We start from the raw sequence: 15,718 nt of genomic DNA, 5'->3' as shown, positions 1-15,718 counted from the left end.
AAGAACACAACCTTTCGGCCTGCCGCGACGTAAAGCCCACAACTTCTTCTTTTTGCGCAAAGCCCACGACCTTTCGGCCTGCCAACTTCTGGGTACAGAAACGTCGTACTGATGCCAGAAAAATCCGACGTATCCCGTTCTCCACTCCGCTTAAATTCAAGCCCTCCCCGTCCGTAAGCCATTGCCACCGTTTAGCGCAGGCGCAGCACATGATCACAGAATTAGTATACTTAATCCAGGTTACAAGTGTTCGAACACACAAGTTCTCTACTGTGGTAAACTTTCCAAGCACGTATCTGGTCTCTACCAGAGTACCCTTTGCATTCACTCGAGATTTAATTTTTTTGTTGCTACAACCGTTAAGTAAGTAGCCACGTCAAGTCCAGCTAGTCATAGAAAGACAGCGAGATGGATGCAAACTGTCGAACTTCTCAAGTCACTTGTGCTCCACAACTTTCATATGAAGCACAAGTTAAGTGCACAACCGAGCAGGGTTACAGGAGGGAAAACATGCATTGCATTCGAATGATCTCAATGGCGTCACAGTAGTAAATTCCACCAGGTTTCTTCAGAAATCAATGGTGAAAACAACTGTCAACTAGCAGTTCAGCTCCACTGTGGACGGAGCGGGTGGTTCATACGGATGTCTACTCTGTGACAATAAGAAAAGGAATACCCCTGAAAGAAACAAGCACTTCAGATATCAGTACTCCGCTGAATCCATCTAGACAAGTCAATATGGTAACAAGGTATACGTACCAGCCCCCTCTCCTAGAAAAGTAATCACAGTCCAGAGACACCGCTAGAGCAAGAGCCACAGCCCTTTCAGGTAAAGTCAGCTGGCGAGCAACGTCTAGTTCTTCAATCTGGATGCACCATTGGGATTTGAATTTGAAATCAGTGTAAGGGGAGGATCTCTAAAACAATGTAAATAGCAAACCTGGGCAAGTAACACAAACCAAAATGGGTCCATATGAACCAAAGTTCGTAAAATTTACATCCCACAGGGGAACAGATGCACATTAAAAGGCAGATGTTTTTAATGCTTGTCAAGTGAGAAACACTTACACCTGAAGCGAGACCAACTTTACGGCTCTGTCCAGCATCACCAAACCTGATTGCATACTGGCCGGCATCCGTGAAGAGCTGTAATGAGATAGAAAACAAAGTTATATTGATCAGTCGTTACTCATTAGTCCTTACAACTGCCTCCTGCAGCACCGCCTTTCTACAGGCTATGATGGGGTGTACAATCATGCTATAACTATATCACAGTCCCAAGCCAAGCAGACTCATCATAGCAGAATCATAATTATGCGATGGATATGTCCAGTATAATTTATTGTTATGTACAATATTCTCCTTGTGAGCTAGCAATAATGTCAAGCAATAGCATCACAGCAATTGACAACAGTATTAGATATCAATGTGTAAATCGTCAGTTATATGTTACAGATTGTGTTTTGGTGCTAGATATGCATGGAACAAATCAAATTCAAATCCCCTCCATGCCAGATTATCATTCAATAATTCTCTACTAAAAAAGGCATTACCTCAAAACCAAATCCCCTCCAATTACGATCAATCTGAGCTAAGAGATTGTCATCCTCATCAACCAGGGTAAAGGTCCAGTTCCAAAATCCAGGATTCTCGACAACCGCAAATTGCTTGTTCCTAGAGAGCAAAAAAGTTTGAAAATCAAACTGTCAGGCAGTATGGCAAGAAACTACATAAAGAGCCAATCTATTTGGCTTGGTCAAAGAAATAAGGGGAATTAGGATATCAGGAATTCATGTTACCCTAAGTACAGGTCATATATTCTACGCCAAAGATGCCAACGCCTGTGGACTACACCTATCTCCTGATAAAAGGATATCATGAAACTTTATCAGCAGTATTTCTGTACATTCATATGAGGGTTAATACTCCCATATTAATAAGTTAAAAAAATGAAGTCAAAAGAAATGGTGTACCTTGCCATCCACCTCTGCATAAATGGAACTGTTGATGAACCAAAATGGCCGGCGGACCTGAACCCAATTAGTATCAGTATCCATAACATCAGTAAAGATCTTTGCTGAAATTCCCTAATGGTGTAAATAAAGAGGTCTTACCGTAAATATCTCATTACCCATAGCATCAGTAAATTCTGCAACAAATGGTCGTCTCGACCGAAGTAACTGAAGTACCAGCAAAAAGGAACTGTTATAACTTGGTAGTTACCATTATCATCAAAAGAAAAATGAATAAATAAACACCAGATAAATAAAATAAACATACAGAACAGATAACACTTCTTCCACCCTCTCAGAGATATATTACCAGCTAGATAAGATTCTCTAATCTCTATGCCAAAGCTTGATTACCAGATGGGTAGAACACATTATAAATATCAGATTCTGTATGATAACTACTCAAAAAGTTTCCCGAATAAATTTAACCCTCTGTTTACAATAAGTTGAAAAATTAGCAAATGAGTGCAGAGTACGGTCTTTCCACAGCATCCCAAGAACTACCCAATATAACAACATTACATAATGGACGTTCAGAACTTGGAGAGCAACCTATTTACTGCAACATTCACCACACACACCTCTCTCCAACCCATCCGATTTTCCTATGGCCCCATTTTCCCATTTTGTAAAGCTATACTTGACACTTTCGTAACGTCACAAGGACATATTACCAGATTCACACTACATACTGTACATAAGACATCATAGCCAGCTCTAGTTGAAAACATGTAACATCAATCAGTGCCGAGAGCTAAAAGAACATGCAGTATAAAAGCAAAGAAAAAGGACTACACCAATGTGACATACTACAACATATAATATTTAGCAAAGGAGCATAATCAAATTCTTGTCGCTCAAACAAATTTCACTGAATTACAAGTAAAAATAGGAGCACAACGTAATAGTATTTTGTTTAGGATCAACTAATCACATAAGCATACCTGCCTAAAGATGACATTGCTTTTCTCTCGAATAAACCCTACAGGCTGGCATTGAAACAAAAGAAACAAGTAAATGCTTAAGGCCTGGAGAAGGGAACATAAACAATGAAAGAAAACAATAAAGTAACTGGCTACAATTTGAAAGGAGTCACACTTACAGATTGAGAATGGAGTGGATCCATTAAGATATATCTACTTTCCTGCATTTGGAATGACAAAGTATGTAAAAGTCCATCTAGCCCAGCCATATTAACAATATTGAACAGAAACTATTATATAATTCTGAAAACAGTTGGAGGAGAAGCATCCAAGAGTAGCAACTTAAATGTGTACATAGTGGCTTAAAAGTATACATCACCTGCTCGAAAGCAAACATGATATTTGCCCACTCTACATCCCTGGCAATAACGAGATTGGATCTTGAAAGGAGAGGCTTCAGTTTGGCCTATAAAACACATATATAAGTTATCTCAGCTATTCCAGCAGCTACAAGTGACTCAAATTTGAACACGTGAAACAGGTACAGCAGGATAAACATCAACCATCCAGTAGACCCGTGAGCAGAAGGGAACCAACTTAACTGATTGAAGTTTTCGTTTCAAAAATACTACCTCCGTTCCATAATTCTTGTCTCAAATTTGTCCCAAAATGGATGTATCTATTCCTAAAAAACATCTAGATACATGTAATATTTCGACAAGAATTATGGAACGGAGGAGTAATCAACTACGTCATACATTACTCACTACTCAGCCCTATCTAGCTATCCAGTACCCAACAGTGCGACTTCACCAACAATTCTAATCAAAGTCATACCTCTATGTATGGGAGGTTCCGGAAGTCATACTGGACGCCTTCAGACGGCGCCACCTCGCTGCCAGCCATCCTCTCAGCCCCCGCCGCGGCCGGCTCGGAGTTCACAAACGCGCGAGCGGCCCTAGCAAGGAAGCCGAGGGAATCCTCACCGCCGCCACCGTCAGCCTTCGCGACAGCACGCCTCCCCAAGCTCCTCGCAGCATCCTTCTGCTTCCTCAGCTCCTCGACCCACAGCTTCCGCATCCACTCCCGGGGCACCCCCGGCCCGTCCCCGCCGCCAGTCGCGAACCCATTGGATCCTCTGGCGTGGCTGCTGCTGGCCCTCGCGGCCGCCCTCGCCTGGGAGAGCAGCCCGGGTAGCCACCTCATCGGAGGGAGAGGGGGAGGGATACACTGATCGGGAGCACGGGCGCGTAACCACCGCGAAGACTGCCTGCCCCGAGGAGAATCGTCGCCGGAAGGTTCTTCAAGGGAACAGAAGCACGGGAGGGGACTCGGTTACTCGGAAGAAGACCGAGGGGTCTGGGCCGCTTTCACCTTCGTTGGCTGGGACTGGGCTGTAACTCAACCGCACCACCTCCTCTTGGGCCGACTCTAGAGGCGAGCTATACGGGACACGGCCACACGCGCGCCTCATAAGTTGCGCCTAGTCTGGGCTTCTGCAGGTAGGACGTATTCAAATCCAAAATTCGACGTGATATAAAGTTTTCCTGCTGGAGTATAACTCGATATTAATTTGTATTCGTATTACTCTTTCCATTCTAAGTACTCTCTCCATCTCATATTAAGTGACTCGCATATAAATATATTATCTAGATACATGTAATATTTCAGCAATTAATATGTGACGGACGGAGTATAAGATGTGCCATCTTTTTTTCTAAAATATACGACATTTAATCTCCTTGTTGTCCGCAACGAAGTGGGTGTCTTGTAAACTAGTATAGTGGTTATTCTTCCAAAAAAAACATACTGGTTGTGTATGTTCTAGAGGATGTGAAAGATGATCAATTATCTTATGCACTCTATAAGTGAGAAGACATCATCATATCGTAACAAACTTCTGCGCACAGCAGCATATTGCATGCATCGTACAAACAGAAATCAGAATATCACACTAACCGAACACCATAACGGGCATGTAGCCATGTACTACAGTAGTACATGGAGAGGTGAGAGAGACCAAGAACCTGACTGACCTCCGGGGAGAAAACAAAGGAGGTCAACAAATGAAACAGAATCATGTTTCAGTGGAAGGGACGCTTTTTCAACTGGGAGTTGCGGCATGGAGCCGTACACTCGAACTCCTTCGCGCAGAAGAATGCCGTTACGCGGGTGCGCCGCAGAACCTGCCAATGCATTCCGCATGCCTAGACCCACCGAGAATCCAGCCGAAGCAAGGAGGGCATGAGACGTCGTCCTCTCCCTTTAAAACATCCTGCAACTTCTTCTGGTCTCGGTCCAAACAGGTCCAGCACAGCAGGAGGCTGTCTGCCCAGTACCCAGTGTCAGAACGTGAGAAAACCGTAGAGATTAACAGCGTAGCACATTAAACTCCACCGAACTCAGCCTACTACACTTCGCAGTTTCTGCTTCTTGGTTTGGCATCACCTCAGCTGGACTTGATCCAGATCAGAGGATGTTTGTGCCTCTTCCCGTTGAGTTTGTTCTTGTTATGGTCCTATGTTGCGAGACCTGCAAACCAAGAAATGGCTTTCAATGCTTGGTTATAGCTTTAAACATAATAATCTCTACATTTGTTTTGTCCCTTGAATATTCCATTTCCAGGGACAGTTCTCCACTATCGTTGGTTTTGGTAAAAAAGGAAAAATCTTCTATGCTTCTCTGGTTCTTATTTTCGCAGAAGATGCAAATGCCTCATTGATTACATAGCCTTGGAAATATCAAATTGCATCTTGTTACTGGAGCTATTTATGTTTGATTTGCACATAAATTGACTCGTTTTAAAACAGTGAGCTACTGTACTGGGTATAATTCCATGAAAGCCAAGAGGAAATGAACACGCCTAAGGCCTAGTTCGGTTACACCCATCCCGGTGGGGATTGGGAGGGATTGATGAGATTTTAGGTCAAATGCCTCCCCAATCCCTCTCAATCCCGGTGAGGTTTATCACAAACGAACGAGGCCTAAATGGGTATCTAGCACCTTTCGTCTCGTAATCCTCTACCATTACAGCAAACAGCCTTGGTTACTTTCATCCAATTAACTTACCTGAAGGCTGCACCAAGCGCCAAATATATTCTTGTCTCCTTAAGCATGTACATTCTTTAAGTGATAAATATTAGCACTTGTTTTCTTCAGCAGTTCAGCCTGACAGGGCCTCTTCATGGGAGGCCATCAGGCACACACCAAGTAGGGGGGCTCACCAGTGGAACATTTGAACACTACTACATCCAGGTTAAAAGATAACAGCAGGAACTTGGCACCATGGACATAAATTTAACAACAATCCACGCGCCATTAAATTAAAAGTCATTGCTAGTTGCTTTGCACAATTCACTAAAATAACCAAGCTTATCAGGGGTGCTCATGGTTGAGAAGTTTATATCAGAGATGCAAAAACTGGTAACCACTAAAAAATGAATGGCTATTGGGGCGATTGTTCAAATTGCACATGTTAAACATTCTTCCACTTACAAGCATGCTTGTGTTACTTCAGAGGTGATAGACTCACAAATCAGGAGTTAAGTTTTAGCATGTAATTTTGTGTTGCACTCACACAAGTAGTAATAACATGTTACAAGCATGAGACCTTACTTGGCGACTGAAAGCTCTCTTGGTGCCACTGTGCATGCTAGCAGTTAGGAGTTGTGGGGTAAAATCTCATGAGGACGAGATCCCCAAATGGTGCTGCAAGAAGTGCAAAATGCACTCATTAAACGCTTGGGCAACAGAATATCAGAAAGCACAATGGAGTGTTCATAAGTATGCACAACTATGATCATACTAAAGAACAAATCGCAGATTTTCAAACTCCGGTTTGCTTGAAGAAACAGTTTTTGAGTCTCGTTCAGAACTACTCTCATGAACCATAAGTTCCATATTCGAAATTCAATTCTGTAGTGTTACCGTGTTAGCAGTTCAATGACCATATTAATCTACAAGAACCACTGGGACGTTTCAGTATAAGCAAATCATATAAGACCAACTATTGGTGGCAGATACACTATGAGGGATCCATCACAGGACAAACAGACAGAGGTAACTGCAGTATTAGAAGCATTTAGAAAAATTATGGGGCTCACATGCTTGACATAACCCTATAACAGACACCAAAAAAACTAAGACGACATAAAAAATGGACACATGGTAAGCGTCCAAATTGACACTCTCTTAGTAGACCCTGCAGTTGAGACAAGGGACATGGCCTGTAACTTAAGCGTAAACAAGTTACGTGTCTGATATAAAATTTCCCCAAAATAATTTGAGTCAATATCTGTTATTACATAGCCTATAGCTTGAAGGTCATTAATCCAGAATGGTTGGTTATATTTTAAAACCTGGCCATCATTCCATCACTGACATTGATCTATTTAGGAAGGCCTCATTCTTACTTCAAAGAACTTTGATGGAGTATAAGCGCAATATTAACTCTAGAAGAAGTGTGAAATAGAAAGGTTTAGCATTCAGATACCACTGGTCTGTTTATTATATACTAGCTAAATGTCCGTGCTTTGCTACGAGATTAAGAATCTGGGCTCATGTTTTTTAAAAATTATGATAAATAAGAATTATCTCAAAATATTATTTTTGAAAAACAATTGTCTTGAAAGTCATCAAAACCAATCAAGAATAGTCAAAAGATCATGATACGTATAAAATGAGTGGCAATTAGATGAGTCCGTAACCATTAAGGAGTAGTCTTGTTGGAGTGAACTCGCGACCACCAACTCGGATCTTTATAAGTGTAAAGATACGTACAACAGAATCTGAAGGTGTGATGCCATATGTTGCATTACAGGAGAGATGCCAATAAATCCTATCAAATGATATCGTATCATAACAACCGGTTACTCTAACGAACATGCAATATGGACATATGGTACATATTGCTCATGTTCATCCCTCAGTTTTACATGTTTTATTGAAGCAGCGCAAACTTACTAGATGAACAGTTTAATGTTCCATTTAGTCTGATGGGGGAATTTTGTAATGTAACTAGCAACTTAGTATATTCTAGTTCATTCATTGGTACTCAAGGATCGGTACCATGACAGGTGAAAATATCTAAACTTCTAAAATTTGAGTGAACCAAGAACACCATACTGATCTATTTAAAAACATACAAGCTCAAATGACTAAGGCTGGTATGAATATCCCATAATGTAAGATCATGTGCTCTTTGGATACTTGCAATCTTGTAAGTAGTTGTTGCCCTATTTTCTCAGAGTGCAACTACACCGGTACAATCATAAAATATGGTCAGGAGGCAGAAGGCATGACCTACATTTCTCAACTTCCTATGGGTGAATAACATCAAAGATGCCAAATTCAAAGGGTGTGAGCTTTCCGTCTTTCTCGTTTGTGTCTCTTAATAATAACAGAAACAATAATAATCATATGATAGTCATTCACATTGACCTTTAGAATGGGCAAATTCTGTTATTTTCTGGCGCATCAATTTTGTGTGACAACCAAATTATAGTTTCAGGACTTACCACTATAATATTCTTGGCCTAGCACAGAAACTAGGTTTCATGAGTCTTTGAGTTGCAACTTCGTGAACAAAGTCTCGCTCATCTGACCAACAGCCGTGCCAAGAAAATAGGTATGTTATCTTCTAGAGCTTATTACTACTGTTCGCTAGATGCAAATCCTGATTGGAAGTTCTCTGTTTCTTTGAGTCTTAATTGAGCAGATTAAAATCAAAACATTCAGCATCATGGGTTTCTTGTGCTTCATTTACTGATCATCTTACAATTACTGAGGTGTATTTGTGATTACAAATTATTTCTGGCTACTCAACATTTTGCTAATTGGTTACTGAGCTTGCGGTAGTTGAAGCACATTGTATCAAACATCAATATGAATAGGATTAGGGAACAGAAAAAGATGGTAAGGAGTTTGTTAGGTCTGAAACAAGCAAAGTTGCTTCATGTCTTATTAATCATGCTATATGCAACTTCTCTAATCTCTACACGGAAGAACAGACAGCCACATTGCAAAACTCCACGGCTCCATCTCTTTTGCAACAACCAAAACAACCCAGCCAACCGAGATTTCCGTGTCTAATTGAATTATATCTGCTGCTGCATTCCTGTTAAGTCATCTTTTCCCCTTATTATGTGCACCGCAAGTATCTACGATTTCTATTCAAGCTCAAGCTTAGTTCACATCTAAGACGCTATTCGTTATTTGATTTTCTCTTGTATTTGACCTTCTGTCAGGATCAAGTTTTTCAAACAGTTCTTTCTATGCTCATCGGTTTTTCATATTGTGTTGGTTTTAGATTTGGATTGAAGGTACCAGGCACTGTTTTGCCAAAATGATTATTGGGGGTGACTATTTTGAAGGTTCCCATGATCATAGTCTCATGGCAGGATCTTTGATCCATGATTCTTCTCAAGCTCCTAAATGCAACGGCAACACAGATATCGAGCTACAGAAATTCAAAGTGCCCTCGTTTTCATCGGAAATTCTTACCAATTCGACCAATCTTTCCTCTGAAGCTGCAAGAGCAATCAACCACCTTCAGCATCAACTAGGAATTGATTTGGAGCAAGATATGCAACCAGTGGAAACTGCGACCTGGGATGCTTCTATCTGCAGTATCCAAGACCACATCATCAACAATCAGATTAGTGAAGATCCACAAAACATATTGGTGGAACAACAGATTCAACAGTATGATGCTGCAATTTATCCAAACAGTTCTTACACACCAGCGCCTGATCTCTTAAATCTTCTCCACTGCACTGTGGCTCCAGCATTCCCTACAACAACCTCTGTCTTTGGTGATACATCACTGAGTAGTACCAACTATTTGGATCTGAATGGTGAGTTTACAGGAGTGGCAGCGACTCCTGAAAGTGGTTTGATGTTCACTAGTGATTCAGCCTTGCAGTTAGGGTATCATGCTACCCAGTCTCATCCACTAAAGGATATCTGCCATTCATTGCCACAAAATTATGGGCTGTTCCCCGGTGAAGATGAAAGAGAAGTCATGATTGGGGTTGGAAGTGTGGGAGGAGATATTTTTCAGGACATTGATGACAGGCAATTTGATACTGTACTGGAATGCAGAAGAGGAAAGGGTGAGTTCGGGAAGGGCAAAGGAAAAGCTAACTTTGCAACTGAGAGAGAGAGGAGAGAACAGCTAAATGTGAAGTACAAGACTCTAAAAGACCTCTTCCCCAATCCTACCAAGGTTTGTCTTGTTCATTTTTCTCAAATATGGTTTGTCTTATTCATCATTTTGCAAATATAGGCGTTTGAATGATTCTCAGATGTACAGAATACTCAACTACTGCAAGTTAACAACTCAGTTTCAGTGATACTAGATGCACATAATACTCAACTAATAGAAGCTAGCATTCAGATTATCAGTAAAAGCTTCTGGTTTTTATTGTTTTTATAAAGGTAGTCGAATTTCTAAATAACCTCATCCATTTCCTCTCACTGTGTTAAGATGCTCAAAAGTGCCGACACCAAAATACTATGCAGCCTAATAAACTTGTTTCATCTTGCTAAGGTCGACAAAAACCCATGTGCAAAACCATCATCTGTCCAATATAGGTTTCAAGAGTCGTGAGTTAAGTAATGTGCTTCTACATTATATGCAGTCTGATAAAAATATCCTGCTAAACATGATTGTCACAAAATAGTTCCTTGTTGTGCTACTCTCTGCAGATACTCTTCAAACTCTGTTTCTACATTATATGCAGTCTTATAGAAATATCCTGTTAAACAGGATTGCCACGAAATAGTTCCTCATTGTGCTGCTCCCTGCAGATGTTTATAATGCCATATTATTTACCCCATATATCTTGATCGAGCGTGTAAGGACTAAGGACCTATAGTTAATCATGCGAGAATGATGGAAATCTCCCCATTTGATATGTATTTTGATTTTCCTTTTTTTTCAGTAACCTTATGTACTTTGATTTTTCATAAGACAATGTAACTTACCATCCTCGCTGCAGTACTACCCAACAGACTGTTCAACTCTCTAGTGATCCAATCTTAACCAATTAAACAGCACCTGATGACTTATTCAAAGAAAAAGTAAACAATGTGGCAAAACCATACAAATCTTAAATGTACTTCTTGAGGTGCTCATGTGTCCTATATGGCATTAATGTGTTATAGAACTGTTCTCTAGAGTGACAGGGCCTCAGTAGTAGGGGATGCCATTGAATACATAGATGAGCTGAATCGGACAGTGAAGGAACTGAAGATCCTAGTGGAACAGAAGTGGCATGGAAATAAGAGGACAAAGATAATAAAGTTGGATGAGGAGGTAGCTGCTGATGGTGAAAGCTCATCGATGAAGCCAATGAGGGATGATCAAGACAATCAGTTCGATGGGACCATAAGGAGCTCCTGGGTTCAGAGGAGGTCGAAGGAATGCCATATTGATGTCCGTATAGTGGAAAATGAAGTAAACATCAAGCTTACTGAAAAGAAGAAGGTCAACTCCCTGCTTCATGCTGCAAGGGTTCTTGATGAGTTCCAGCTTGAGCTCATCCATGCGGTTGGAGGGATTATTGGTGATCACCACATATTCATGTTTAACACTAAGGTATTGACAGTAATATTTATTTTAAGTAGCAGCAGGAACTCCTTTCCCCATATTGTTGATTATCATTGATAATAGTGTTCCATCATCCGCAAAGCAGGTATCTGAAGGCTCCTCGGTTTATGCTTGTGCAGTGGCTAAGAGGCTCCTTCAAGCAGTGGACGCACAACACCAGGCCATTAACATATTCCACTAGGCTTTAGCAACCATAGTAACTATTTAAAGAAGTTCCTAGTTTATCCCTCTCCTGTAGTAGTAATTTCCTGTTTGTTCTCTCTGAGAGCAAAGTTATTAGATCAGGCTTGGAGAGAACTTTGTCTTTACCATTAGCTAGCTCGCAGGCAAAACTGAAAACTTGGCCATGTCCCAACTGTTTACTGTTATCACTTATCTAGCCTGGCTAGAAATGCTTTGATGCTTTTGTCTCAGCAATTGCTTGCATTATCTCCTCAGCACATTTCATTTGCAGATAGTTTCAAATCTAGTACTAGAACGAATTGATTTACGCATGTGTTGGGATAGCTTGTTATGTTCATAATTACCGAAAGTAGCTTAGTGTGTTCACTAAAAGACGGTGCCACACCTCAGCGGGTGCTACATGCATAGAAAACTTTGTAGAAGTCCAAAATTCATGTGAAGATTTTACATGTCGGATCAAATTAGGAAATCGACTTGCACACTGCATTGCACATGATAATTTATGCGTACAATACTGCCGCCCGAAAGTTGTCCTACCTGAATCGTGAACCATGGTCTTTGGTACAGGACTATCTACTGCCGTGCAATTATCACTTCATAAGAAACGTATATGATGGTTTCATCTTACACTCTTACTTCCATGGCATGGGAGAGTTAGGCTGCGGGCAATGCGCACCCAACAATGAAAATCCATGACAATCCAACTCTGCAAGGAAGGAAGAAAGGGAATAGCTTCGCAATTAGCAACCTTACTTCGCACAAATGCGCTTCCATCGAACCATGCCAAAGGAAACTGTTCTGCTCGGATCGTGCAATACGTCGAACACCTCGCAGGCACCACCACTCCCGCGGCGGCCAAGCTCCCGTGACATGCTGCGACCTAATCGCAGTCACGCAGAATCAACACGAGATGCAATGCCTTGCGTGGTACTCTGCACTAGATCAGAATTACTCCCACACATTTCCAAATTGCAATCATCTGCTTGCGCACCACATTTTACAGTTGAGATCCGCAGGAGTCGCGGGTGCTCCCGTTGCTTGCTTTGCTTCGATAGCTCCCACACGGGCACACGGCCACACCATCGAGGATGCTCGTGAAACCGCTGCTTGCGTGGAGGCTCGAGCAGCAACAGTCCTGGAACTACGGGAGTGGGCGCGCCGCGCGCGTGGTGTTCCGGTAGCAGAGAAAGGATTCGCGGGGGAAGGGGAAACCATCGAAATAAGCAGAACCAGGGTGGCAGGGTCAAAGTTATGTGTGAGCGCCCACCTTTGAACCAGGCCAACCAGGGTGGCAGGGTCAAAATGACCTTTGTTGTTGGCGAAAGCGGTATTGGTATTTTGTTCGTGTTCTAGTTTAGTTGTGATTTAAATCTATTGTTTGATTAAGTTTATGAAAAAAATCTATTCCGTATCAATATCTATGACGTTAAGTTAAAATTGTCGTGGTATATTTTTATAAACTTGGTCAAACTCTAAATTTTTTGACTCCGCGCAAAGCTAGAAAATCTTAAATGGCTATGGAGTGGAGATTGTTTCATGTTGATGGATAATACTCGTATGGTGCTGATGTCTCTCTTAGCGAGTCAACAACTTCCTGCCTCTCATTTTACAGATGATAGACCAGACGATGGATCGGGTTTTTTATAGACTTATGTTGCGAATTTGAGTATCACTCCCTTCAAAAAGGTTGTTGGAGATGACGCCACGATGTCGACACCTTGCGGTATGATCGCTAGTATATAAGTGGATGCGACCGACTTTGTGTCTATATTTGTAGGGACGCTTATCTTTTGATTGGGATTGATTCCCTCCTTTAATACTTCCTAAATTTGTTTAGATTTCCCATAAAAAAACGTCCATATATGGAACAAATCAAATAAGAAAGGATATTTACACATTTTTGCATTTATTAGTGATTAGTGGACAGGTTGAAAGAATCATTGGATAAATATCTCGAAATATCCGTTTTAAATGAGGTAGAAATGATTGTAAAAAAACACTCATCAGGTCACGCTCGACGGTCTTTGATGTTATGTTGCCGCTTCCAGCGACAAACAATGTTGTGTTGCCACAACCGGTGTAATCAATGCTCAAATGTTGCACACCCCTTCCGCCATGCATGTATGCTGCATGGTCGCTCTCGATGGCTTCGATGTTGCATGGATGCGGTGCATGCACTTACATGACATAAGACGTGGCACAGCCTCGTGCGGCAACTATCGACATCGCTTCGCAACTATAGGCATCCACTCCTAACACAGTGCCTCCTCTAGCGCCATGTCGTGGGGTCCAAATGGTTGAATTCCATGGCATGGACCTTGGTTTGCTTGACTTATTTACCGTGAGACCGAGCCTCACCGTCCCTCAGTGGCTAGATGCTCGCATCCGACGTCACCCATCCCTCCGGACCAGACCCTGCCAACAAGATCATGTCCGACGCTCCAAGTATAGATATGCATGCAGATGAAGTCATGCGTCTGTTACTAGATGTCGGTGCATACGACGATGGGCCCGGTGCAGAAGATGATTGTGATGAAAGACGTCTAACAAAGCCGGTGCCCTCGGTGCCTCATTTCCTTCTATTTCCTCTTGCCCTCCTGCCCCGAACATTCCCTTGCTCCTCTCCAGTCACAGCCTCACATGTTCATTCAGAATATGAGAAGCCGCTAGCTTCTGCCTGATCCTAGGTCTGGTCCGGACGCATGGTTGTTGTTCGACCCAAGTCCTCCTCCTTCACCATGGCTACCATTAGACCTAGCATCACCACCTTTGACACGGTTGGCTCCTAGTCCTCTCCTTTGTATCTCGCCAAAAACACCAAAATTTAATTAGCAATTGCTATGCACTTTTGTGTATTCATATGGAAAAACAGAAAGAAACATACCAATTGGTTTCCATTTCTCCTTCGCCATTCAAGTTCGCAACATCCCCTTTGAACCTTTTTACTTCTTGTGTTGGGCTTCGTTCTAGTTGAATGTGGTGATAGAGGCGGAGTGGATGAGTAAGAAAGATGGGTGTTCTGTCCTTTATAAAATGAGTTTCATTTTAGGGAGTGGCATCATGGCACGTACTTTCCATCCTAAGTGACCGATCCACATGTCCTAAATGGATGTGTGCATCATTTTGATGCAGAGGCCAAAGGTTTCAACCTCCTTTAAAAAAAAATATAGTTGTTTCCCCCTCATTGGTCCTGCATACCACATGCACTCCGGTTGTTGTGCGAGCGAGACAGAAAGAAAGAAACACGAAAGACGTGAGTTGATAGTGCACGAAGAGAAAAAAAGAATGTGTGAGAATGCGAGGATGTGGAGAAGCGGATGAGTGAGGATTTGATTTACATGCGACATGAGGGACGTCGTCGTGCGAGCTCTCTGAGTATGACCATCTTTATTGCCATAATGCATTGCAAACTCTCACATTATGTAAATCTTTTCACCCGCTATATAATATAGTGGAGGGGTACAACTAAAAACACGTCCTGTTAGTCGTGTTATGCATCGAGGAGCATCTTTTCACCGAGAGAAGCAAAATTTCCCCTCTACCTCTTCTATAAGATACAATAATGCCTTTAAAATCCGTTCAACAATCCAAAACATTTAAACTCTTATATTTAGCATTTTTTAAAAATGTTTTAACTAGACTTCTACTTTTATCTCGATTGATCTCTACCCTATACCCGTACGGTACATACTCCCTCAAATTTCTTAGAACAGTCTCCTAGAGTCTTGGTTAGGGCTTGTCTAGCACGTGTGCATTCCCCGTAGTTTGAAGGAATTCTGAGAAATCTAATTCAAAATTAAACTACAATCCTCAAAATTTCCTGAAAATCTTATGAAACAGAAAACCACCTATACTACGGTGACAAGGTGCGTGGGAAAAAAAACATCTATTCGTAGACAAATACTCCACGCGTACCAGGTTTCTGGAATCCGGATTCCGCCGGCCCATAGCCTTCTGGACTCGAGCCTGCAGTTAACACTTGTCCCCAC

At 41.8% G+C, this 15,718-nt stretch overlaps 2 protein-coding genes and 1 long non-coding RNA gene across 5 annotated transcripts; 1 reads left to right on the top strand and 2 right to left on the bottom strand.

Annotated features, from left to right (window-relative positions):
• Positions 1-273: 273 nt before the first annotated feature.
• LOC100827847 (altered inheritance rate of mitochondria protein 25) lies at positions 274-4,305 on the bottom strand. Its single transcript, XM_003580381.4, has 11 exons — positions 3,773-4,305; positions 3,315-3,401; positions 3,115-3,156; positions 2,957-3,001; positions 2,115-2,180; positions 1,974-2,030; positions 1,800-1,861; positions 1,554-1,674; positions 1,069-1,146; positions 760-866; positions 274-678 (listed from the first exon to the last, which is right to left on the bottom strand). Exons 1-11 carry the CDS (start codon positions 4,139-4,141, stop codon positions 648-650), a joined length of 1,065 nt encoding a protein of 354 aa, XP_003580429.1. The 5' UTR covers positions 4,142-4,305; the 3' UTR covers positions 274-647.
• A 522-nt stretch (positions 4,306-4,827) lies between these two features.
• LOC112269350 lies at positions 4,828-9,812 on the bottom strand. Its single transcript, XR_002961169.1, has 4 exons — positions 9,676-9,812; positions 9,437-9,556; positions 6,551-6,643; positions 4,828-5,467 (listed from the first exon to the last, which is right to left on the bottom strand). It is a non-coding gene; the product is annotated as an uncharacterized LOC112269350 (long non-coding RNA).
• Positions 8,442-11,944, top strand: LOC100842003 (transcription factor EAT1). Of its 3 annotated transcripts, none has more exons than XM_010242056.3 (4): positions 8,442-8,561; positions 9,243-10,160; positions 11,115-11,534; positions 11,632-11,944. In XM_010242056.3, exons 2-4 carry the CDS (start codon positions 9,279-9,281, stop codon positions 11,725-11,727), a joined length of 1,398 nt encoding a protein of 465 aa, XP_010240358.1. In that variant the 5' UTR covers positions 8,442-8,561; positions 9,243-9,278; the 3' UTR covers positions 11,728-11,944. The 3 variants fall into 3 exon arrangements, with proteins under 3 accessions (XP_010240358.1, XP_024311739.1, XP_024311738.1); XM_024455971.1 differs by having other exon boundaries at positions 8,525-8,561; positions 9,181-10,160; XM_024455970.1 differs by lacking the exon at positions 8,442-8,561 and adding an exon at positions 8,827-9,052.
• The last annotated feature ends 3,774 nt before the right edge of the window (positions 11,945-15,718 follow it).

Source organism: Brachypodium distachyon, chromosome 5 (assembly GCF_000005505.3).
Source record: "Brachypodium distachyon strain Bd21 chromosome 5, Brachypodium_distachyon_v3.0, whole genome shotgun sequence".
NCBI classification, from domain to species: Eukaryota; Viridiplantae; Streptophyta; class Magnoliopsida; order Poales; family Poaceae; genus Brachypodium; species Brachypodium distachyon.
The sequence above is the reverse complement of the archived record's forward strand: the minus strand, read 5'-3'. Positions and strand labels throughout refer to the sequence as shown.

Bases quoted from the DNA above. Each gene is read 5' to 3' on its own strand.
- LOC100827847 (XM_003580381.4), bottom strand. From the start codon at position 4,141: ATGAGGTGGCTACCCGGGCTGCTCTCCCAGGCGAGGGCGGCCGCGAGG. The intron at 1,862-1,973 runs GTACACCATTTC...TCCTTTTATCAG, and splicing joins ATGCAGAGGTGGATGGCAAG to GAGATAGGTGTAGTCCACAG. The intron at 867-1,068 runs GTAAGTGTTTCT...TGGTGCATCCAG, and splicing joins AAGTTGGTCTCGCTTCAGGT to ATTGAAGAACTAGACGTTGC.
- LOC100842003 (XM_010242056.3), top strand. From the start codon at position 9,279: ATGATTATTGGGGGTGACTATTTTGAAGGTTCCCATGATCATAGTCTC. The intron at 10,161-11,114 runs GTTTGTCTTGTT...ACTGTTCTCTAG, and splicing joins TCTTCCCCAATCCTACCAAG to AGTGACAGGGCCTCAGTAGT. The intron at 11,535-11,631 runs GTATTGACAGTA...TCCGCAAAGCAG, and splicing joins TATTCATGTTTAACACTAAG to GTATCTGAAGGCTCCTCGGT.